Genomic DNA, 25,368 nt, shown 5'->3' with positions numbered 1-25,368 from the left:
TGTGACTGCACATCAACAACAACCTCCAGGGAGAGAAGTGTTTCCAGAGAGTGCAGTTTCTGGTTTAAACTCCTAGTGTTTAGCACATAACCTTTAATTAATTTGTGAGCTACACATCAACAACAACCTCCAGGGAGAGAAGTGTTTCCAGAGAGTGCAGTTTCTGGTTTAAACTCCTAGTGTTTAGCACATAACCTTTAATTAATTTGTGAGCTACACATCAACAACAACCTCCAGGAAGAGAAGTGCTTCCAGAGAGTGCTGTTTCTGGTTTAAAACTACTAGTTTTTAGCAGCATAACCTTTAATTAATTTGTGAGAGATATTTTCATGTCAGAAATGTTCTTCTTGAGACTTTGCCTAAAAAAAAGGCTCTATGGGGGAGGCAAGTGCTTTAGCCAGTAACTGAAAGCCTAGAAGTGACAGGTGAAGACCATCTCTGGCAAACCAGCATGGTTTATCAACCATGTCATCCCAGGCTGACAGGAACTGGATCCCCTTAGAGTGACACGAGAAACTAAGCCAATTGTTAAAGGCAATCACTTTTTTTTGTTTATATTGTGGTATCTTCCTACGTGAGGGTCAAATACTGCTCAAGGCTAGGGGCATACCTGCCTGTGACACATATTCATAGAGCTCAATCATGTCTCTCTTCATATAGTCCAGTGAAGTACATCTCACGTCCTTCACAGCAACATGAACTATTACGGAGTCATATGTTGAGAGACTTGAGTGCATGTGTGATCTGACGGATATTGGCACGCGATAGATAGCTGACTATAACTCTTTTCTTTTTCAGCCTGGTGAGTGTGACATCTGTGTGTATCACAATGGAGTCACCTATGATTAAAATATTTGATTTAGATGTGTTTTGCCTTAGGGGCTTATTTGCTGAGACTCTGGTGCTTGTGTTTTTATGTGTACAGAGTGCTGTAGATGCTGTGTTAGATGTGGCATGTTTGTGGTTTGAAGGTCTCTGGTGTTTAGGTAGGTTTCTGGTGAGTACCTACCTGTACGATAGTTTATGCGTTGAGTGCATGGTTTGCATAGGAGGTGCAGTATGTGAGCTGACAACCTGTTTCGTGTTACTTTTCTATACATGACAGAGCAAGTATTACAGATTCTTAGTGTAGATGCATCTCTCACAAATTGTACTTGGGTGATTTAGGAGTAGTTGTTACACGGCCTCAAGATACCCATGTCAGTCAGGCTGTTAGGAGAAATGGAGTGAAATGGACCATGCATAATGCTAGGTTTAATCCTGTTTTCCCAGCAGGGATAAAAAATGGAGGGGTGTGGCATAACTCGGTGGTCTAAATGGAGTCTATACTAATGGGGTGCTCTATAAGGGTCTATACTAGTGGGGGTTCTTTAAATGGTATGATATTATTGTAGATTTTGGTGGTTTTGGGACAGTTTAAAGGGCAAAAGTGCAACTGAGGTGTTCTCTGAACATCCAAGCACAATATGACCCATTCATTCCAATGAAGCTCAGGAAGTTTGCACTATAACTTCCAATGGCGGAGCCTCAGCCTTTTGACAGAATCAATTTATATCCTCACATTTCAAACAAATGTTCATACCTCTGGACTATAGGGATACTGAAAGACGTATAAATGGCAAACTCTTCAACACAAACTGTTTTTATATTGGCAGTATTCTTTAGGTTCTAGGTCTTAAACTGAATTTTATAAGTCACAGTAAACACAGCAACTATTACATTTGTAATATTCTGTTAACAACTTACAATATCTCAGCAAAATCTCAAGTTACACATATACTATCAGCAGCAATTTAGTCATCCAGCTGAGAGCTTTCACTGTGGGTAAGGAGTTCTGTTTGTGTTACTTGGTTGTTGAGATATTTAGAAAAATGTGAAAATTATAGCTACATAAATTAATATAATAAAAACAACGCCTAACTGTGGAGCTGCATTAAAATAGTGAGCAAATTAAATTTAACAATTTAACCAGTAACAAAGGTCAAAACTGTGCCCTGTGCCAGCAACCTTCAATCTGGGTGCCTTTGCCTGTATTTCTCTTCAAATATCTTTGGAGTTGCTTTTTTTATACTGATTAATTTGGATTTCTCCTTTGCATAAACATGACACCATATCAGACTTCTCTTTCTTTCTCATGTCCATATTTCTTTTTTATACCTTTCAAAATCTCTGTAGATTTTGCTCTCTATATCTTCACACTTCCTCACTCACTTCGTTTTCCAAACCACCCAAGGTTTCTTGGTTAGTATAATTTTTTTTTTATGAATCTGTTGAGTTAATGAACATACCTTTACATTTGAAGGTTTTGACAGTTTTTCTTGTGCAAGTATTTTTCATTCTTCTAATTCTCTCTTAATCTTTTTGTATATCTTCTGTCCAGAAATTCTGGGTTTCTTGCATAATTGTAACAATGCATAATTTCTTTTTTATCCTCAAAAGTCTACTCTGTCATCTTTATGGCTCTTTTTTGGCCTATCAGTTTTTGTGAATTACTACTACCTTCTACAACAGGGAAACCATCCTTACCCTGAACCTAGCCTAACCCCATTGTAGGAATGTTTCTGTGTCTTGAGGATTCTACATTGTCATTTTTTTCTGGTCCTGGTACCAGTGCACCTACCAAGACTGGGAACATCTTTATTATCCTGGAACTTGTGCACCCAGCTGTCTTTTTATTTTTTAACCTACTTCTGTCCATGAGATATGCTATATAAAATACAGTCTATATATCAGTGTCATCTTAGTAAGATTTTGTAAAACAGAGTCCACCTCATGAAGGTACTCACCAAAACTTGAGGATGAATTCAGTTCCAGCAGTAGCACTCGTCTTTGCTTGCTGATTTTATTATCTTTCTATTTGTACACAGGAAGTGATTTCATTCAAAATACTCTGTGTACTCTTCCAGACTGTAGGCAGATATGGGAGTTGAACTTAAGCCATTTTATGCCTTGCTCCTGCTGTTTGCTGGTCAACACTGTCTGCTTTTAGTGCACATGCAATGTCAACAGCACCTATGAGTTGCTTAATAATTTCTAAGCACCTCTGCAAGCATTGCAAAAGTCAGGTCTTGCTCTATAGCAAAGCTGAACTAAGATATCTTTTTGCCATTTTTGAAGTATAAGCAGGGCACTCCATGCACTACAATATTTTATGATCTATAGTTTTTGAAAAAATTTATTAGGATAATGCAAATGCTATGGAGAGAAGAAGTCTAGATTACAGCACAAGGAAGCTGCATTTGCACTAATTTTTCATGCACTTAAGCACAAAGGAAAAATGAAATAAACTGGAGGCTTGCATTACGTAACTGCTTTTGCATCATCTCATGTCTCTTATTTTTGTTCTTTTTTCAAATCTCTCTGTTTAATTTCATCTGCATAATTCTTGAAGTAGTCAGTAACTTGTAATTATGAAAGTGTTACTTACTGTGTTTAATCAGAATGTGTTAATACATTGCATTACATTACACTTTGATCTTATGTGTTTTAAACACCAAATGTCAATCACTCACTTTTTGCTTTTGGGCAGTATTCAGGTACAATTTCTTTGGCAAAGAGAATTTGAGATGACAATCAATTGTTTTGCTGTGCAATTCTTGGAAGTTTTTAGACGTAGAAATAAAATTTAAAATATTCAATGGATAATAATTAAAATTACATTTTTTACCTATAAATCAAGGATTGTTATCTATTTCATTAGACGTGTAGGTTGCCAATCATTTTATTTGAGCAGAATGATTCCTGAGCTGCATAGTAGGATTAATGCCCATTTGTATGCAATGCAGAATACAGATTTTGCTAATGCCTTAGCAAAGCACAGTAATTAATGAACTATGTTATCTATTTCCTGTTTTTGGCTTTGTGAAAAATTTTAGCTCTAGATTTGATGCAGAAGGTGAGTTAGATTAGAAAGCATACTATTGACAACTTAGTGTGGTTGCTTGCATGGTTAGGGGCTTAATGATATAGAAAATGTAAGTTTATTTAAAAATTAAAAGATCTAAGCAAAGGGCTTGTGATTGCTTATGTTAAGCACATGATGTGGGATTTAAACAATGGATAATTATTTTTTAGTCAGTCTTGTGAAGTCTCTTGAGATTAAAGCTCTTACATTGGGTGAACAAATTATTGCTTTTGCTTATTAATGGGGTTGTTTTATTTCCAAGTTTGGCTTGAATGAGTTATGATCTTCAGTTTGACTTACATATCAATAGCACCATTAACAATACATCAGAAACTAGGAGTCTTTCGCTTAACCAAATATTACCTGTTTGAGCATGCTAGAAAATCTTATTGGGTTTTCCAGGTAATATTGATGAAATAGACAAAGAACCAATTTTTGTGAATAAGAGGGGAATGAATTTAAAAAGTATTTTTCAGAAAAGGTTGAATTATTTGGCAAATTTGAACAATTGCACCACAATTTGTAGAAGAAAAATGTTTAAGTGTTTTGAGTGCAATTTTAGACATTTGTAGATGTAGAAAACCATATTTTAAATATTAAAGGGACAAAATGTGAGGACTGCGGTGGTGGTGCTGTGGTAGCATTGTCGCCTCACAGTAAGACGCTGTCCAGTTCGATTCTCATCTAGAGCGTCTTCTGCGTGGAGACATGCGTGACTCGGCATACCTTCATTGAAGGTTGTGCGTCAGGGCTGGCAACTTGGCATGTAAAAATCCACTGCCAATCATTAGTGGACCGGAGTTCCACTGTGGCGACCCCTAACCGGGAAAAGCCGAAAGACACAAACAAACAAAAGGGAATAAATGTGAAACCCTGGGTCTCTTTTACTTGTAAATCAAGGACTGTAGTTTATTTGGTTAAATGTGTAGATTGCCAATCATTTTATGTGAGCAGAACGACTAGTGAACTGCATAGCAGGATTTATGAGTATTTATTTGGAGTACAGAGTAAACATTGTTCTAATTTACTAATTCCTTAGCAAAGCACAGTAATGAATGTAAACATAAAGCAAGTTACTTGTTTTCGTTATTTGTGTGAAATAATTTTAGCTCTAAATTGGATGCAGATGATGAGTTAGATTGGAAAGAATACAGTTGGTGACTAAGGTTGGATGCTTGTAACAGTCTAGAGCTTAATGATAAAGAAAATGTTAAAGTTTATTTAAAAAGGAAAAAGACAATCATTAAGGTGCATTAAGTGCGTTAAGCACATAATGCAGCATTTATCCACTGGGTAATTATTTTTTATTCAGTCTGATGAAGTCTCTGGATAAGACTAAAGTGCTTACACTGGTTGAATAAATCATTAATTTTATTTATTAGTTCAGTTATTTTATTTTGAAATTACATTTTTACAACTGTCATTATGTGTTTATTTGGTATGAGGGAATTATGACCTTCAGTTTGACTTGCATATCAATAGCTCCAATAAAAAGTACTTCAGAAACTAGGGGTCCTTTGGGAAGTCAAATATTACCTGACTGAGCATGCTAGAAAATCTGCTGCCACCTCTTATCTTCTTCCTAGTAAACTTTATGCAGCCTCAGGATTCACTAGTGTACACTCTACTCACTTACAAAGGATTGCAGCAATGTTATTACAAAATAAACAAACTTTGCTATTGTCCTCCCGAGCAGGTAACACCATTGCACTGAAGTCAGAAAACTGAATTTGGTGGATTTTCCCAATTACCTCATACATGCCCAATATTCTCACTTTATTCTGTACCATCTTTTAAAACCAGTACCCCCCCCCACCACCACCACCACCAGGGAGCTATGGTCCCAAGGCAAATATCTTGCCTGTCAATACAAGGCTCATAATTTGCATTTGTTCATTGTGATGACAAAGTTTAGATCACTGGAGCGTGTGGCTCTGAGGGATTGGGATTTCTTTAAGTGTAGCATGTCCAACAGCTCTGGGTTTGACATGGCCTTGTATGTTAAGCAGAGATCACCTCTGAGTAGACTATATGTGACAGAGTATAGCTGGAGTTTTTTTTAGATGGTCAGCATAGGGCATCTTCTTTAGGACTGTAATTCTTTTAGTGAGGTATTTCTGTGGCCTTTCCAGTTGTTGTAGATGTCTTGAGAAGTACATACCAAATGGGGCATTGTTTCTATAATGGGTTTAATGAGAGAATGAGTACAGTAGGACAAAGACCTCCTTTTTTCCTGAATGAAAAGCCCTTAGTGATGAGGTGTACCACATAGAAGGATTTCCTGACTGTTGTGGTGATGTGGTTATCGAAGGTGAGAGCACTGTCCACCTGTCTCCCTTATCACACTTTCGGTATTTAGTGTACTGCCACCTATGTGGTAATTCATGGGTACATGTTTTTCCAAAATGGGATAACTATACATTTCTTGGCACTGAGCTTGAGTCCATGGCTCTGGCACCAAGCATCTGTTTCTGTAAGGCCCTTTTGTAGAATATCCACATCATTTAGGGATTCAATAATGGCTCCCAGTTTGCAGTCATCTGCAAACTTTTTTAGCCAGAGTCCCTTAGTATTGGCCTGTACTTCAGAGAAGTAGATGCCAAACAATAGCGGTCTCAGGAATAAACCCTGAGGTCCTCCACTTGTCACTTTTGTGGAGCTGGATTTGGAGTCAGCTATTTTTACATTGTGGGTTCTGTCAGTAAGCCAGTTGGCAACCCATTGAGTGATGTAGGAATTAATGCCCAGCTTAGTAAGTTTATCTATGATTCCAGAGTGTTGCATGATGTCAAAGGCCTTGCCAAGGTCCAGATAGGCTGTGTGGACTGCCTTACCCTTGTACACAGCTGTGGAGACTGATTTGAAGAAGTCAATCAGATTCAGGAGACAATATCAGCCCTTCACGAACCCAAACTGGGTGGGGTCCAGTGTTTGAAGGTTGCCAATGTCTTTGTTTATAAGTTCCATGATAATATGTTCCATGGCCTTGCAGATCAGGCTCATCAGAGTGATAGGGTGGTAGTTCCCAGGATCCAAGGTGAATCCCCCTTTGTGGAGTGAGATAAATGTAGCTGTGCACCAGTCAGTGGGCACGAAACTTGAGGTGAGGCTATGATTAAACACGACACATAGGTGAGGTGCCAGTTCATTTTGTAGTTCATGTAGTACACAGCCAGGGATGTCATCTGGTCCCATGGATGCTGTATTCTTAGCTTTGGAGAGTGCATTTTTTACCTGTGTGGCCATTATTACTGGAATTTGGCAATCTTTCGGTATTGAAATAATACATCTCAATCTCTCAAACATAAACAATGCCATAACAAGGTTGCCAAATTTGCAGCAGATCAACTGTTCACTGCATTGCTGTTAGACAGATTGACTGGCTTGATAACATTTTTACAGCTATTAATAGAGCATAACCTAGTCACAAACCAGGCAGCCCAGACAATTTCCCACAGCCAAAAGCATGCCATACCCCCCAATTCCCCAAACTGAGCCTTGTACTCTAGTAGCAAATGGCTATATGGCATCTCTAATTTGAAAAACATTGCAGGACACTCTCTGTAATCAAACTGTGTCTTAAAAAATAGATTTTCATTCAAAAGTGTCCATCTCAGTTTAGACTTATTGGTAAACTAAGATAACTAAGATCATTTAAATGGAACTCACACACCTTTCACAAACATGGCTTTTCACCTGCTTATCACACAGATAAACCATAATAATCCATTGGCATCTCACAAACTCTACCAGTTTTGTGAATGAAGGCCAACTTCTAAAGTGACACTGTGGATCACTCACTATAAATCAAAACCTTTTACTGAACTGTGCAATAAAATAAATACTACAACTTATATTAAACAAGGAACTGAAAATAAGTAATCCTCTGTCCATTCTCCCATCTTTAGTTTCTGACACGTAAAGTCTCAAAAATCTCAGTCAAACTTAGTTTGATCCCTGACCCTCACATGTCCTTTTCTGCCAAAATATTGTGCACCTTTCTGCTTCTACCCCTTCTTCCCCTTAACCTTCACTAACTGCTGTATCATTATGCCCACTCGGCTGATTTTACATACACCTAATCTCTACCCACTTCTAAAATCTAGCTTGACTACTAACAATGATTACATGTAAACAGTGTGGTTTATATTCCACTTGCCTTACTCATTCCTACCTTCTGTGTAGGAAAAACTGAGCAGAGGTTCAGGGACAGACTATATGATGTTGAAACTAACATAAAGAATACCTTGTTTAGGTATACACTGCATCATAAACAAGCAATAAGGCCTGACGGTGTGTGTTAATGTGTAATTAAAACCCATGGGCGGGTGTTAATTGCACATCAACACACATCCTGTCGGGCATTACTGCAGTTAGAGAATGGGCCCACTGTGAAATTGTGATTGTCTGTTTTCGTTCTGCCATTTGTGATTCACTCTTCTTAGTTTTCTACCTTTCATGCCATAATTTTATATCTATATATATCTATATATCTGTATTTATCTAAATATATATATATATATATATATCAGACACACACACACACACACACACACACACACACACACACACACACATATATATAATATATATATACACACACACAGACACACACACACACACACACACACACACATATATATATTTATATATATATATATACATACATATATATATCTATCTATCTATAAATATATATATATATATATATATATATATATATATATATATATATATATATATATATATATATATATATATATATATATATATACTAAGAAGCACTAATCTTGGGTAGAAAAAGAAACTTAGACCTCAGTAAGTACCTGGGTGATCTATGAAAGAAGTGTACGAGAGACTGTAGCAGATTTGAGTGCTTTTGTTCACTTGTTTATTTATGAACTTCATCAGAAGTATACTAATATGAGCATTCCAACAGTTTAAATAGTGCTGCTTGATGGTATGCTGATGTGTGTGTCTTTTATCTGATTCATTTCAATAGGTATTTAATGTTGAGGTTGCCATTTAGTCCAGGAGGTGTGCCAGCTCTAAGCTGAATTTGTCAACGGAGCTTCCTAACTTCAAGTGGTGTACTTGTTTCTGCAGTGAAAGTGGAGACTTTCTCTAGGATTGCAAACTTAAAGTACAGAGGTTGCGCACATTGTTTAGAGTGTCTGGCTAGGGCATTAGTAATGTTCTGCCTTCTGATAGCCTGATAGTATTCTTTAATTCAATCACTGAGTCTGTGAGTAGTCATGCCTACATAGAAGGCTTCACATTGGTTGCTGGTAGCAAGGTATACCACGTTGGTTGCATTGCAATTGTAGCTTTTGTGGAGGGTGATCTGCGTATTAGAGCCATCTACTTTAAGGATGTTGCCTCTGATGATATATTGATAGCAACAGCATTGGCCACAGGCTAAAGACCCAGGGGTGTTTGTTGAGTCATTGGGGGCTGCTTTGTAGTGCTGCTTGAGTAGCACTTTCAGCGAGTTTGTTCTTTTATAGCAGAATTCTGGTTCTTTCCCTACTGCCCTGTTAAGTTCTAGGTTACTTCATAGTATTCCCCAGTTCTTTTGTATCATCCTTTTAATGAAATCCGCATCAGGAGAAATAGAGATAAGGAACCTTGGCTTGTTGCTATCATTTTCTTTGGTTGGCATTTGAACCTATAGTTTAGGATGGATAGGTGCCGAGTGTTTCTGTTCTCTGCTACTTGTAGGGCTATTGAGTCAATTATGTCTGCTGGGTACAGTTTGCAGAGATACTGACTTTCTGTTTGGAAGTCCTGCTTCTCACTCACCAACAAGCTTTGATGTACATATTGCCCTTTTATTATGTTTCTTTTCATGAAGCCTAGGGGTTAGCTTCTATAGTCAAGGAAGTTATTCCTATAGGTAGTTTTCCTTTGGATGGTGGATTGAAAGGCAGGGTGCTTTCATCGAGCATCAGTGTCACTTCGAGAAAGCTTACTTTATGACCAACTTCTGACTTAGTGAAGCTGAGAAAGCTAATGCTTTCCTGTATTTTTTGCAAAAAGCTGTTGAGTTCTTGGGTGGTCCCTTCCCAAAGGATAAATATGTCATCAATATAGTGTTTGTAAAGTGCTGCTTGACTCAACCCTGTGAGTTTGGTTAGTGATTCAGCTTCCCATGCACTGAGCACAAGATTTGAGTATGCGGGGGGAGGCATTTAGGGCCCCCTTGGCTACACCTTATAGTTGTCGATAGATGATTCCTAAAAAGGTAAAGAAATTATTTTCAAGGAACAGTTTCAGTAGCATGCAATATGTGTTTGCTCTTTCTGGGTCTGTATTCCTGTGTTTCACTAAGTAGTTTTGTATCAGGTCCAGACCTTCCTTGTGGGGGAATGCTATGATATAGTGCTACTATGTCTGACTTCACTATTAGCCAATTTTTGGTCCCTGTTTTGGTTTGCAATTTGTGAATTTTATTAAGAAATCGACACAAATCTTTTAGGTAGAACATGGTGCTTTGGACTACCAGGTTAAGGTGGTAGTTCAGCAGTTTGGTGATGTTGGCTCTTTTAGATGAAAATATGTGTCTTAGTGGGGAGGTCCTCTGTGTTTTTGTGTATTTTTGGGATTTCAAAAAGTATCCTGATTTCTGGGTACTCTACTTGCATAAATTCGTATTCAAACTCTGTGATCTTGTTATCTAGGAACAGTTGCTGTAGTTTGTTGTCTATGGTTCTGAATCTATCAAGCACTTCCTCTTTTGAATTGATACAGTAGCTATCATCTTTGGCTAGGAATTCTAGCATTTTGTTGTTGTATGTTGCCTGATCTATTATTAATATACCTGCGCTTTTATCTGCTTTCATGACTTTGATATGTCGTGACTTGCAGATATGTTGCAGCTCTTCTTTTTCTTTCTGATTTAATTTTACCCATTTGTTGCTGGTGTTTTTTTTTTTTTTTTTTTTTTTTTTCTCTAAAAACTTTTTATTGATTTTAAGCATTACATTTAGGAGTTGTGTAAAGATTAACAATTTAATAAAACAAAATGCAACTCTTGTTGGAGTTAAAAAAAGAACATTAAATAACAAATCCCAATATATACACTATATACAATCGGTAACCTTAAAATCAGTGGTAGATTTATACATTGTACACATTTATGTAAATAAAGTATAGTTAACAAAATAAAAGAGTTAATAATCAAGACCAGGAAGAAAAAAAAAGACTCTGGAAGGTATTAATTGTTTATAATACTTAAAACCTTCCCCAACACTCTGTTTTTAAAAATCATTTTTATTGGATTCTTAACTAAGTTTTTTTGTGCATCAATATATAGGAAAGCCATTTTTTGAAAAGTATCCCAATTTAATTTAGTACGATCAAGCCAATTTTGAGTAATATAAAGTTTAGTAAGCGAACAAATAAAAATAAGTACATGAGTATCCAGTTTGGAAAGATGAACTATTGGTATATGAAGTATAGCAAATTCCCAGGACAGCGTAGATTTATGATATCCCATTCTCTGCAGTCTGACCTTCAAAGAGGTCCAAAGCTTATGAGAAAAATGACAGTACCACAGGATATGTAAAAGGTCAGCTTGGGGAAAGGAGCAACATGTGCACGATGGAGATTTACTAGCATTAAATTTATTTAGTTTATATGGAGTATGATAGGCGTTATTGCTAATCATTAATTGTGTGTAGATCAATTTCTTAAATGGTGCAAATTCTCTGGTATTTCTGATTGCAAGAAGTTTTTGATTCTCAGTTATTTGAGAATTATGATTCAACCAGGTATTTGAGAAAAGACAGTTCTGGTCTAAAGTTAATTTGTTTATCAGTTTATAAGACTTTGATAACATTTTTACTGATGACGATAATGTTTTAATTATCATTTTTAAATTATTAAGATCAAGTTCTGTAGGCTTTATGAGATCAAACTTAATCATAATTACCTCTCTTATTTGACGTAAAACTGCAGTGTATTTCCAACTAACTTTTAGAATCTTACGTAAATTTGCTAATGACAAGTCTTTATATTTCAAGATATCCCAAACGTTTAACTTTTTAATACGAGGATAATTTGTTAGATTAAATGGAGAGTTATCTAACATTATGTTCGGATTTAGATGGAGTGGTTGAAAGAGGTGTAAAAACTTATCTAGATTGCAGATTTTTAATAAATTCTGAAAAGCATTAATCTTGTGTTTAAGAAGGGTCAAAATTTTACAGGAGCTCTTCATATTTAAATAAATAAAAGGAATGGCCTCTGGATTTATATTTTTAGATAAAATATAATGATACCACAACCTAACCCATATTGGGTACTGACTACCTTTACTACTATTAAAGTTAGATATAGTTAATAGCTTATTTGCTGAAGCAATTAGATAATATAGGTAAAAATTTGGTAATCCCAAACCTCCCTTATCTTTAGTAATTGACAATCTAGAATAGGAGATCCTAACCGATTTGGGAAACCACAAAAATTTTGCTAATTCTTTATTTACCTTCTCGAAAAAAGACTTGGGAATTATCTGATCCGAAGAATTGAATTGATATATAAATTTTGGAAGAATATTCATTTTAATTATTGCAGCTTTTGATAAAAGTGACAGATTTAGCTGTTCCCATCTATTCATGTCTGACATTATAGATTTCCATATTTTACTCATGTTGTTTTGAAATGAAGAGTGATTATTGTGCTCCATATTAATTCCCAAATATTTCACACCAAACGTAATCTGGATTTGTGAGTCAGAAAACAAATACAATTTATGAACCTTATGATTTAAAGGAAAAATATGAGTTTTTAAAGGATTTATAAGATAATTCGAGGCAAGAGAGAAACGTTCAATAGAGTTTGTTATTTTACTAAGGTCAGATAATGGAGTTTGGAAATATATTACTAGATCATCAGCAAATGCAGAAAAAAAAATATTTGTGTTAAAAAACCTTGGAATATTATGAAAGGTGTTTTGAGTAATATATAGCAGCAGTGGTTCCAAGTATATATTAAAAAGAAAAGGGGATAAGGGGCAACCTTGCCTTGTACCTCTGGTAATCTTTATAGGGGAAGACGTGTAACCATTAATATACAGAGTAGTATACATATCCTTATATAATGTTTTTATTAAATTTATAAAGGCTATGGGGAAATTAAAGCATGTCATAGTTTGAAAAAGAAATTCCCAACATACTCTATCAAATGCATTTGCTGCATCAAGAATCAATGCGTATACCGGGTTAGAATCATTTTTTAAAAGATGAATAATAGATTCCAGAGTTAGGGTATTATCCCATGCATGTTTATGAGACATAAAACCTGTTTGGTCTTGAGAAATAATTGAGGGTAAGACCTGTTTTAATCTGTTGGCCAAAATTGATGATACAATCTTTATGTCTATATTTATTAAAGAAATGGGCCTGTAATTTGAGGGGTTTGATTTCTCTTTATTATTTTTCAGAAATAGTATAGTTTTAGACCTGTTCCAGTAAAGATCAGATATATCCTTGATTTTAATGTAGTTATATACTTTAAAGAGAAAAGGAACAATTATCGACTTAAAGGATTTAAAAAATTCCGGTGTAAACCCATCTGGACCAGGGGATTTACCCGATTTAAGTCTATCTATTGAATCTGAAATTTCTTGAAAAGTAAGAGGAGCAGAAAGTAAATTTTTTTGATTTTCATTTAATTTAGGGAATCTTAAAGAGCTTATAAAACTATGTATATGATTGTTAATCAACAAGTTTGATGAATTAGAGTATAACTGTGTATAGATTAAAGTAAAAAGATGTATAATTTCCTTATCTGTATTATATAATTTATTTTTGTGTAATAAAGATGAAATTTTAGGTCTATCGTAGTTATTTTTAATTAATCTGGCTAAGATTTTAGACGGAACTTGAGCCCATTCTGAATAAGTAGCTAATAATCTTTGCTCTACTATAGAGAGGTTATTCTGATGCAGCAAGACTAGTTCTTTTTGGTAGTCTATAATTTGCTTTTCAATAACATTATCTTGATTTAGTCTAAATTGATTTTCGAGATACTGGATTCTAGACTTTAGAAAAACTTCTTTTTTATTATATTGTTTTTTAAGGTATGCAGATTTACCGATAAACATTCCTCTTAATCTCGCCTTACAAGCAGCCCATTGAACATCATAGGGAATATCTGTAAAATCCAGATCATGCTCCATTTCCTGAATTATATCAAAACACTGTTTACATATATCATTATTTAAGAGTAAATTGTTGTTTAGCGACCAATTGTTTTTATGAGTATTGTTTTTATCATTATGAATAATGTTTAAATTTAGTACAATTCTTGAGTGATCCGAAAAAAATCTGGGTTCAGTATAAAAATCCAATATACATTTTGAAAGAAAATTAGAAACCAGAAAAAAATCCAATCTAGACCAAGAGCGACTACATTTTGAATAATATGTATAAATTTATTTCTTATTTGAGATATTTATAAAGTGCAGTGGGTCAATTAAATTATATTCCAAAATTAAATCTTCGAGGGCTAAAGATGCTTGGTAATTATAAGAAGTAGGACAGCTAGATCGATCAATTTCTGGGTTTATGACTGCATTCCAATCCCCTCCTACTATAATATAATGATCCTTATAAGAAGTGAGTATATTATATATTTTTAAGATAAAAGAATATTGTTGATTGCAAGGACCATATAAATTTAGAAATAATAGTGGTTTATCAAGATTATGAAAAGTAGCTGTAAAAAGGCACCATCTACCTTCATTATCGTATTTCTCATCAATTATAGTCCCTGAGAATTTATGTTTAACAATTATGGCTACTCCCCTAGAATTAGAAGAATCCCCAGAAGCTATCTTCTTGATCCATTTTTTATTTTTTTCCTTATCCCAAATGTCACAAGGAATATGTGTCTCTTGAATAAAACAAATATTGGCTTGTGATTTAAATATCAAATGGAATAATAAGGATTTTTTAGCTTTGTTTTGAATTCCTCTAACATTCCAGGATTCAACTATTATGTCATTTGACATAAGAGCAAGATAGGCTAGATATTAAATTAATGAAAGTATAATGTATTAACCTGAACGAAATAAAACTAATACCCAACAATAAAACAATACATGTTTTCTGGTCTTGATTAGATAACATCACAACAATAAATGTACCCACAAAGAAATAATAAATATGGAATTATACACTTCCTTCTTTCTAACCCTAGTGCCTGCCCACCATTCCTCTAATACGGAAGGAAGATCAAGAAAAAAGAGAATAAAATTAAAATTTATGGTTAGCAAAATCATCAATTTAGTACAAAAAGCTTTACTTAGAGCCCTTAGAAGGACTAAAACCCACACAATAAAACTAAACATATTTACAAATCTGTCTAAACTCAAGACGTCCAACATATTCAATCCCTATATTTTTGTAACCACTGGCTCCTATAATACAGAAAGGTCTAAGATTTAAATGTTTTTCCTCACAAATCTCATATGCACAACACAACTCTTATAATTCAATCAAATGGAAATAATATACCTTCAAAAATCATAATAAAACACAGGATCAACACTAGGGTTATTACCACACAATATATATAACCAAGTTATCAGCCATAACAGATCAAACAGCTGTCAAGCCATTTAAAGAAAATATCTGAACAAATTTAACCAACATTTGAGGTGAAAGACTACCCCCATCCATGTCTTAGGATAAATAACTACCTAAGTACATGTTAAATGATAGACTATAGAAGTAACAAGTCACAATATCACAGAAAAAAGCAATAATCATCAGGATCCATAAAAAAAAGAAAAAATTGTATATATTTTGCCTCAAATTTGGATATCCATTTATAAATCAGGTATACATATTTATCAATTAACTTGCAGTCTTAGACTAGACACTATAAACATAAAATGACTTTTTCTAGTTAACTTTATTATATGTCATTACATAAAGAGTCATCATCATCTAGAAATACATCTAAATGCCAATGCATATGATTATTAGTTCAGAGGAAAACAAAATATTTGGCATAAAAATAAAAAAAAATGTCAACTAAAACTTTAATATAAGGGTTAATATTAAAGCTGAGAGATGTACTATACTGACACAAGATAACCAAGTCTAAAATAAACATTGAAAAATCATACCATTATAAAATTAAAATGTAAGTAACATTTTTTGCATTGAAATATTAGTGTGATCACATATCTTAAAATGCATTTCAGAGTTGCATATAATATCAAATACAACGATCACCTTGTAAAGAAGACACAGCCCTTGCATAACACATCAATATTATTTGAATGTTGCCCTATTTAGTTCAAATAATAAGAGAAAAAAAAAAAAAAAAAAATCTTTACTTGCGAAGCTTTCACAGGAAAGAATCATACCATTTGAGTGCAGGAAGGATATATTTTCCTTAGCGACGCTAACTATGCACCTTCTATCAGAGGTGCAATGTGAATGTAGCTTCCAGCAAGCCTATTTAGCTTACAACAACAAGTTAAATATGCAGGAAACCTGTATATAATAATAACCCTTCACTAGAGCATCAGTAAATAGTCCGAAAAATACATTGAACTGAATCTCTCTCTTACTTGCGAAGCTTTCACAGGAAAGAATCATACCACTTGAGTGCAGAAAGGATATATTTTCCTTAGCAACGCTAACTATGCACCTTCTTTCAGAGGTGCAATGCGAATGTAGCTTCCACCAAGCCTATTTAGCTTACAACAATAAGTTAAATATGCAGGAAACCTGTATATAATAATAATACTTCACTAGAGCATCAGTAAATAGCCCGAAAAATACATTGAACTGAATCTCGTCGATTTTCTTATTAGCAGATGTTCGTATGCACTCCAATTGCATACACAGGCTCTGACGTCACCCTGAAGCTCAGCATATTCAAGAGCAAGAGCGTGTGATTATCGGGGAGTCCGTTACAGCAAAAATAAGCAAACTGACTCTTTTTGGAGTCTCGAGAAGCAAAAGGATTCCCTCCAAAAATACATGAAAGAACTATCAGCAATATTAGGATATTTGCATAGTGTCCTATATGCTTGTAATAACGGAACACAATGTCAACAACTGACTGTCAGCAATGGAAGTATTATAATATTTAAACTAGTGATGACTGTAATGACATTAAAAGAAACTTGAATATACAATAAAAACAGCTTAATTAACTGTTTATACAAAGCCATTTATCAGTCAATTAAGAAATTAACTAACTTTTTCTTTAGAGACCAAATGAATTACTTGAATAAACACTAACCCATTTAAAGCTTGTTATAGAATAAATTACTAAGACACAGATCCAGGAAGCTTGTTAAATATTTTTAAGAATATTTCTTTTGCTTCTTTAGGATCTGTAAGGGAAAATCTTCTGTCATTATAAGTAAAAGACATGGTATTGGGATAACTCATTCGAAACCTTATCCCTCTTTTAATAAGATCTGCACAATAAGGTGAAAGCTTTTGCCTTTTCATTTTTATTTGTGGAGGAAGATCCTGTGAAAATGACAAGTCTATGGTTTTTCCAGACAAACTGTTTTTTGGTTTTAGCTGCTTCTAAAATCTGAAAAGTAGCTTGAAAATTCAGTAACTTAGTATATATGATCCGAGGAGTTGTAGAATCCTGACTGGCATGCAATGCTCTATGTGCTCTCTCTATAATTACAGTTTTTGAAGTTGCCTCACAGTTTAGTAATGACTCAAAAATCTGTTTAGTCACAGTTAACAAGTTTTGATTTTCATAGGATTCAGGCAAACCTCTAATAATAATGTTATTTCTACGGCTTCTAGCTTCTAGGTCCAGAAATTTAGCCTGAATTTCTGTAATAGTTTTATCTTTAGCTTTAATGTCTCTTTCCATTGTGTCAGTTCTTATTTCTAAAGCAATATTTTTACTTTCAGTAATATCCATTCTTTCACTTATTTGCTTTAGAGTCCTACCAAAGTCAGTAAATTGTTCATAGAAATTTTGTATAGCATTTTGGATTGGCTGTAATGCTAGTTTTAGTTCATCTAAATTAAAATTAGAGTCAATTGTTTCTTTATTACTTACTTTAGTACTTTCTGAAGGTTGTTTAGAGGTTCTTAGTCTTTTTGAACTGGTATCCTTTTCAGGTGAGAGCATTGAAGAGAATTTGGCCTTTGTTGCCTGTGTCTCCATGGAATCAGATTTAGCAGCCATGCCCAGAGTGGAGGTGTGAAATCCAGATAACAGATTCTGGGAGGAGCCTTAAGCTGGATGTATCCAATACAGTTGAAGCCACAAAAACTATTCTGAGGCAAAATACTCCAAAAGTTGAGATTTCCAAAGAAGAAAATAATCCAAATGCGTAGAAAAACTCTTAGAGAAGTATTTTGTATAAAATACTGAGGAAAAATATCACTCCAGAGTTATAAATAAAGTTGGATATTAAATAACTGTGAGGAGCTCAGTGAATAGGGACTAAACTAGTCGGCAGCCATCTTGGAAATTGTTGCTGGTGTTAAGATATGTGAAGGCTGCCAGCCTAGCCAGATAGAATGTTGTAGATAAGTCTGTCATTTGTAAATATTAATATAATCCACAGGCTTGTTCTCTTAAATGGAAGAAAATGGTGTCAAATGCTGATATTCAAAAATGTAACCACACTGCACTCTGCTGGAGGAAAGCTGATAAGTCGATCATTGTAAAATTGTTTGATCTCAAAACTCAAAGCCAAGATGTCTGAATGAAGGAATTCTTCCTATTGTTTGTAGACCAGAGTTAATTGCTAGAATTTGCATGTATAATGTCTTTTATTGCTCTGCCTTTCTTTCCAGCTGCAAGATCAAAAGGGCTATTACACTCTGAGTTTCTGTTAGCCTGGAAAAAAGAGAATAATTATGTAATCTGAAATGAGTCAGTGGTACTGTGTTATCAGTTTAAGGACAGAGAGATAGAGAAAGAGAGAATCAGAACATTTTGCATTTGTTTTCAGAAATGACAACTTCACCAGCACTGCCTTGCTCTATATATAAGTTTATTTTAGAACTGTGTTTGCTCTTAGATATAGACAGGCAATAGGAAGTCTAGTCCAGCTGTTTTCTGTATTGATGTCAGAACTTTTGTACTGTATTATTTTAAGAATTTCTCTGTGATCTTTGAACTCTTGGCTAGCACTGTGTAGTAGGAAGTATTGTTTTGTGTTCTTATTATTTATTATTAAATATTTTAAACCTTTCAACTGTGGCTGTTTTATGTGGAGATAATTTAAGCTCTAGAGTACATTGCATGTATATAGTGACACTGTCCAAGCCACCCCAAATAAGCCTTGCTGTCCATCACACTTATCATTTGGATAATAATATTGCACAGTAATAATTGGACACCCTTTGATAAGGGCCTTATTAGTAGCTGATATTAGTGGTTGGTGGCAAGTGGTACTACTGTATAGTCTGGGCAGAAGGGCCATAGCTGGAGAGCCTGTGCCAGCCTTCACCAGGAGTGTCTGGGTGTATATAACTCATATCTCAAAGTGTCTGTGTGTGACAGCTATGTGGGAGGGGCATGAAGCACTGGTTGTACCGAGAGGATGTTAGAGATTTCAGCTTGACCACTAGGCTGAGATCTGGACCCTATAGTGTGCCAGTGGGGAGTCTTCTTGAGGATCTGGAGACAAAGGAAGAAAGCAGCCCCAGACTGACTGTGATCTATGTGTGCTCTTAAGGGAAATTGTACTTTACTGTGTGTGTACTTGTTATCCTTCCCAATGTGGACACCCCTCACTGGTGTTAGTGGTAAGGATTGAGGCTCTTTGATTGCTGGGCCAGTGCATGGGCATCACAGTTGGGTTTACTGTTGAAAAGAGTTATAATCTCATTCTCGCACATTTTGGAAAATATGCGGATATGGTTGCTGAGGACAGGATTGTATATGCTCCCCTCTTCTCAGCATGGGTGCGCCATTACTGCTCTCATTGCTACATGAGGAACCTCCAATGTTGCTGGGGATAGCTGAGTCAAGATTCAGGCTATGTGTTAAGCCAGTACTTGAACTTTCCCTAGGAACAAGCGTTTCTTGTGGGTGGGTTTGCCGCTGCTGTTGACTGCATGCATTTGCATGTGTTGCTGTGCCTGTGGGAACTTCTATGGCTGCTCCATGTGTTCTGCATATTGTTTTGGGGGAAGTCTCCTCTGAGGACTCCAGCTTCCTGTGTGGCAATGATGTTTGTTATGTGGGTGGGCTGATTGCATGCAACATAAGCATTTAGGTTGGTGCAGCTTCCATCAAAACAATTGTACCTTTGCGCTCTGTACTAATATTTTGCAAAGTAATATATTGATTTGAATCATTTATCTCATTTATATAATTGAGTTTTGTATCATCTGCATTACTAGGTGCTCTTGCATTTCTTGTTAAATTCATTTCAGCATATACATTCTCTGTATTGGCATCTGCATTTGCTATTACATACTTTTTTTGTTACATTCATTTCATCATTTATATTCTCTGCAGTGGCATACATATTTGCTGTTACATAAGAGTTTTCAGTTATCGCTGTATTTTCAGTTGGCATGCAGTTTGTGTTAGCGACCTAACTTGAGTAAAGTTAGCAGTTACATTCAGATTTACAGTATTTACATTCACATTTACAGTAGGATTTGTGTTACCATTTATGCAGGCATTTGTGTTATCGTTTATGACTCTGTGCTCAGTAAAGTTCATGCTACTATGACCAGACTTATTGGTATTATGGGTGGTAACATTGCAATGCCTGTTAATGTCATATTCAGCACCGTTATCATTGATTATAGCTTCTGGATACAGCTCAAAGTCACTTTGACTCATGCTGTTTAGTTCTCATTTTCTATTTACGAACGTGTGTTTCAGATTCAGTTTTCTGCAGTATAATTTCAGATCAATTATCATATTTGTACTTTTAGTCCTTTGTGAAGGGATAAAGTTCAGGCCTTTTTCTGCAAATTTGCAATTCTCATTGCTGATTGTGAATCCAGAAAAGTTGTAAATTGTTTGGTTTGCCTGTTCGGTTCCTGGTTCATCATTCAAGTGCGTCTGTTCTGTCTGCTGTAAGGTGGCCTGTTTCCTCATCCTCTGTTGCTCCCTCTCCCTCTCTCCTGACCCCTCCCCCTCCCTCTGCCTTTCCTGTTCCTGCTCGGTGGTTCTAGGTGGACCAAGTCTGTGGCACATACTAAAAATGCTGGTTATTGCCCTTAGCAGGATTACTGCTATTATGGGGTTTAGTATTGAGGTTAGGGGTAGGGTTGGAAGAGTGGCTCAGTAGCACAATACTTTACAGTGTTGTGTTACAGCACTTGATTGCATACTTTAGCTCCTGGTGATGTTGTATTCTATGCAAAATTGGAGTCTGCACGTCTACTCAATATCTACATGAGCATTCACGAGTGCTCCAGTTTCTCCCCATGACCAGAAGATATGTTGTAGGTTGAACTACTTGATATTTTTTCTGAGAAATCAGTGCATGATTCCTGTAAAAGCAAATTCAAGATGGTGAATTCATTCTGGTATGTACTTATTGAAACTTTGAGTTTTTACTCCTTTTATAATCAATTACGTTTTCCTCTGTTTCTGTAACATTTTTATTGTAACTTAGTTGCAGGAAAATTCCAAATGTGAAGTTCATCTTGGTAACCTCACACACACACACACACACACACACACACACACACACACACACACACACACACACACACACACACACACACACACACACACACACACACACACACACACACACACACACACACACACACGCACACACACACACACACACACACACACACACACACACACACACACACACACACACACACACACACATACACGCATTCACAAAGACTGAAATGTGAAGTTGCATTTGCTTTGGCTTCTACACTTCTCTGAGGAACAGAAATATATAGGTTTACTGCTTGTATAACACATATTAGGAAATATATATATATATATATATATATATATATATAGACATATATATATATATATATATATATATATATATATATATATATACAGAAAATAGTGGCTTAGTTACACACAACACTTTACATTGATGTGTTAAGGAACTCGGTTTTGCAGTTGTGAGAAGTCAGTGCATGATTCCTCTAACAGCAAATGCAAGAGTGTAAATTCAATTTCTATACAAAGTGAAACGCCAAGTAAAAACATAAAAGGAGAGTTTTTCCAAAGGGGAAAGTTCCTTTTACAACCCGTTATCTCCACAGTGACACAAACAATAGGAAATATAAGCAACTTGCAAGGGTTAAAAATAAGCTTTCAAGTACTTGAGTCCAAATGTATAGCAATTCTGCATCAATTTATTTAGTGAGACTTCCATTTAGAGAGTTAAGATTAATGGTAAGTTTTGCCAAATGGTAATGAGAATTAGATGCAGCGTGCAAAGTACCATGTGAAATGGGTTATTAAATAAACTTGTTTACTTTCTATGTATTCTTTCTGTAATTACATTTTCTGTATTTTCAGTAAACAAACAATATGCAGTAGTACAATAAAGGCATGACAAGTGTTTTATTCAGTATTATCTGCTGAGATGAAGTTTTGTTTATATAAGGAGCACTGTCCATGTCTTGCAAGTAATCACTTATATTTAAGTAATACAGCTTGTTGTTTTAGTTGGATATGAACATACCAAAATTATAAACTAGTTGGCTGCCTCATTGCTAAAGAACTGCGTGAAGATTCATTTATACAATTACTAGTAATATTTTCTATAATAAAATGTGCATATTATTGTATCCAATGGCATTGAAATTTTACCCTTCGCTGATATTCTGTGCAAAGCATTAGGTGAGAATGGCTGATAGATTTCAAGAATCAAGCAGCTTAGAAAAAACATGGCACATATATGAAGGAGCTAACTCACTGACACCATTTGTGTTATCACTGGAAATTGTTTATAAGTGGTACGCACTGTTTTGTACAACCTGCGTATAAGTAAGTTAATAAGCACCTAAACCATAACTGCCTGACAATTTTTGAGGAGTAGGGATAAGGGAGAATTACATCAGGTAATCATCTCTCTCATGAAAATATATTTGATAAGGTAAATGTTATCTATCTTACCTGGTGAATGCGCTGGAGGTGAGCAGATCAATACAACTCCTTGACCTTCTCGTACTGAAACTGCACTTCTTGTTCGCCCACTGAAATTTCCCAGGTCTGTCATGAGAGAAGCAAATGAGTATAAAAACAATGGAGTAGACATAACTTATACTGTACATGTCACATCATGCTTAATTGATTTGATGGCGAAAGTTGTATTTTCTTAATACTGAGACAATGTGTTAATTGATTATGAATGGCCAAGAACAGGTCTACAAAATCATGCTGACTCAATGAAGGTAGTTTTGGTGACAGTAAAAATCTCAAAAATGTCTTGCTAAGTCTGCCTTCAACAAACACAGAGATTTATTTATTTATTTATTGATTGAGTGATTGATTGATTGATTTTTGCAGGGCTACATTCTATTAGTAAATGATTAGCTTGCATATAAGCTGCAATAACTCTTGAACATTTGAGGTAGAACTCTACTCTCAATGTCTGTTGTTAGTCTCAGGCTTATACAGTTATAACTGGATTTTGGTTATCTAAGGCCCAAACAATTTACTAGTCTAACACTAGAAAACTAAAAAGACTGATGAAGTCTATTCTGGCAATGGAAACAATATACTTATTTCTGTTTTTAAAAGTATACTATGAATCATCTTTGCTTGAAATGGGGCATTTTTGCAGGCTGCAAAGAAATATTATTTTATTTTTCTCAACATACTTGTAATGAATATCCCCCCTAATATTGCCTTTCGATTTGCAGTTGGGAACTGCTTCCCTGGCAATGTTAGGAAGTCATTCATCGATAAAAACATTTCTTAATTTGTTGAGGGAATATGGTTTGTTGATCCACTTAACAAAGATACCTTTCTGACTTTTAGTTTGCTCCTCTAAGTAAAACTGTATCTAGAGTAAAATGTATTGTTCTCTGATTAGTATCAGTTATCATTTTGTTTCTAATTTGTTATTCTTCATATATGATGCAACTGTTCTCATAGCAGTATAATTCATTGAGAATGAAATGTCAAAATAATCCTTTGCAACTTTTTCTTATAATGCATTTCATCAGACCTCAGTCTGATTTAAAAAGCCGCACAGGTCACATAAATATTTAACCCAAAACCAAGAGGCAAAATTTGCATGAAGAAAACCACAGTTTAACCAAATGCCATGTGAACGGACAACCAGGGAAAACCCAGAAATGACGCCAGATGATAGTTGTTGAGAAAATGTATGAAACTTCAATTTAACTACAAATAAAACTAAAATAAATAAGTACCACATACATTGCATCCAGTAGTTGAGCTTTTGTGCGATAAAATGAAATACAGACTTTACATTTATTTGTAGTTAAATTATAGTTTAATATGTTTTCTTCAACAATTATTTGCCAGCTTCATTTCTGTTTTTTTTTCCTGCTGGTCCAGGTTACATGGTGTTTAACATTTTAGAAATGTATTGACCTTCATGTAACAAACATTTTTTTAATTATTATAGGAAATATGACCTGAAGAGTAAAGTTGGAGGTATTGACTTCTAAGTGACTTACAAGCACTTCAATAAAAAGATGTACATTAACTGTACAACTGATCAGAAGTCCTCATTACTGAATCACTGCTCCTTGCAAAAGGAATCATAACTGGTTTATTTTTGTGACCACCACCATAAAAGTAAAATCTAACAAATCAGCATACTCATACACTAATATACTCCACACCATACCATAGTATACCAAAGACTAGAAATAAACCAACAAATAACTTACACACACACACACACACACACACACACACACACACACACACACACACACACACACACACTGATTCCTCTAATTAGCTGCTTGAGATCTTGCAAGACGACATAATCTGTGAGTTGATGTCGGGTAGCAATGTTAACATTGCTTACACAAGTATCAGCTTATTTTTGGAAGATTATTTTCTTCAAGGGTTATTTAACAAAAACCTTTATGATTTCTTTACCCCTGTGACACCCGTGATATTTGCAAACTTCCACTTTTGAGACCTATAGTGTTAGCAGAGGTGCTAAAACATATCCCTTGGAGTCTCTCTGGATAGAATTCTGAAACCCTGCTACAAGCTGCCAGTTCATATATTATGTGACTCATGGGACTTTTTACATAGAATTATAGAAGAGTTCTGGAGGGATGAATTATATTTTTTAATAGTAGATATAATGGGCTTACACTGTTCAATGATGCACTCATACAGTGTGATTTTTTACACAGAGATATTTCTTTACTAACGAACTAGATGGATATAATTCTATCCAATAATTTTATCTTTTTCGAAGGTGAACTATACAAGCAGATCAAAGGAACTGATCTGGAGGCCTCCTGTGCACCTTGCTTTGCTAATTTGGTTACTTGAGC

The 25,368-nt window shown here is 35.1% G+C and overlaps 1 protein-coding gene across 8 annotated transcripts in view; it reads right to left on the bottom strand.

The window, feature by feature from the left end:
• Positions 1-25,368, bottom strand: part of CNTN5 (contactin 5) — a 5,719,910-nt gene that overhangs the window by 2,397,254 nt on the left and 3,297,288 nt on the right. For all 8 annotated transcript variants that reach the window (XM_044072706.1, XM_044072701.1, XM_044072707.1 and 5 more), the window contains one exon: positions 22,991-23,086. In XM_044072706.1, the coding sequence (XP_043928641.1) occupies positions 22,991-23,086 (96 nt within the window). The remainder of the gene's footprint in view (positions 1-22,990; positions 23,087-25,368) is intronic.

Source organism: Protopterus annectens, chromosome 5.part0, assembly GCF_019279795.1.
Source record: "Protopterus annectens isolate FY-2018-M chromosome 5.part0, PAN1.0, whole genome shotgun sequence".
Classification (NCBI taxonomy): Eukaryota; Metazoa; Chordata; order Ceratodontiformes; family Protopteridae; genus Protopterus; species Protopterus annectens.
This window is presented reverse-complemented; position numbering and strand designations above follow the sequence as displayed.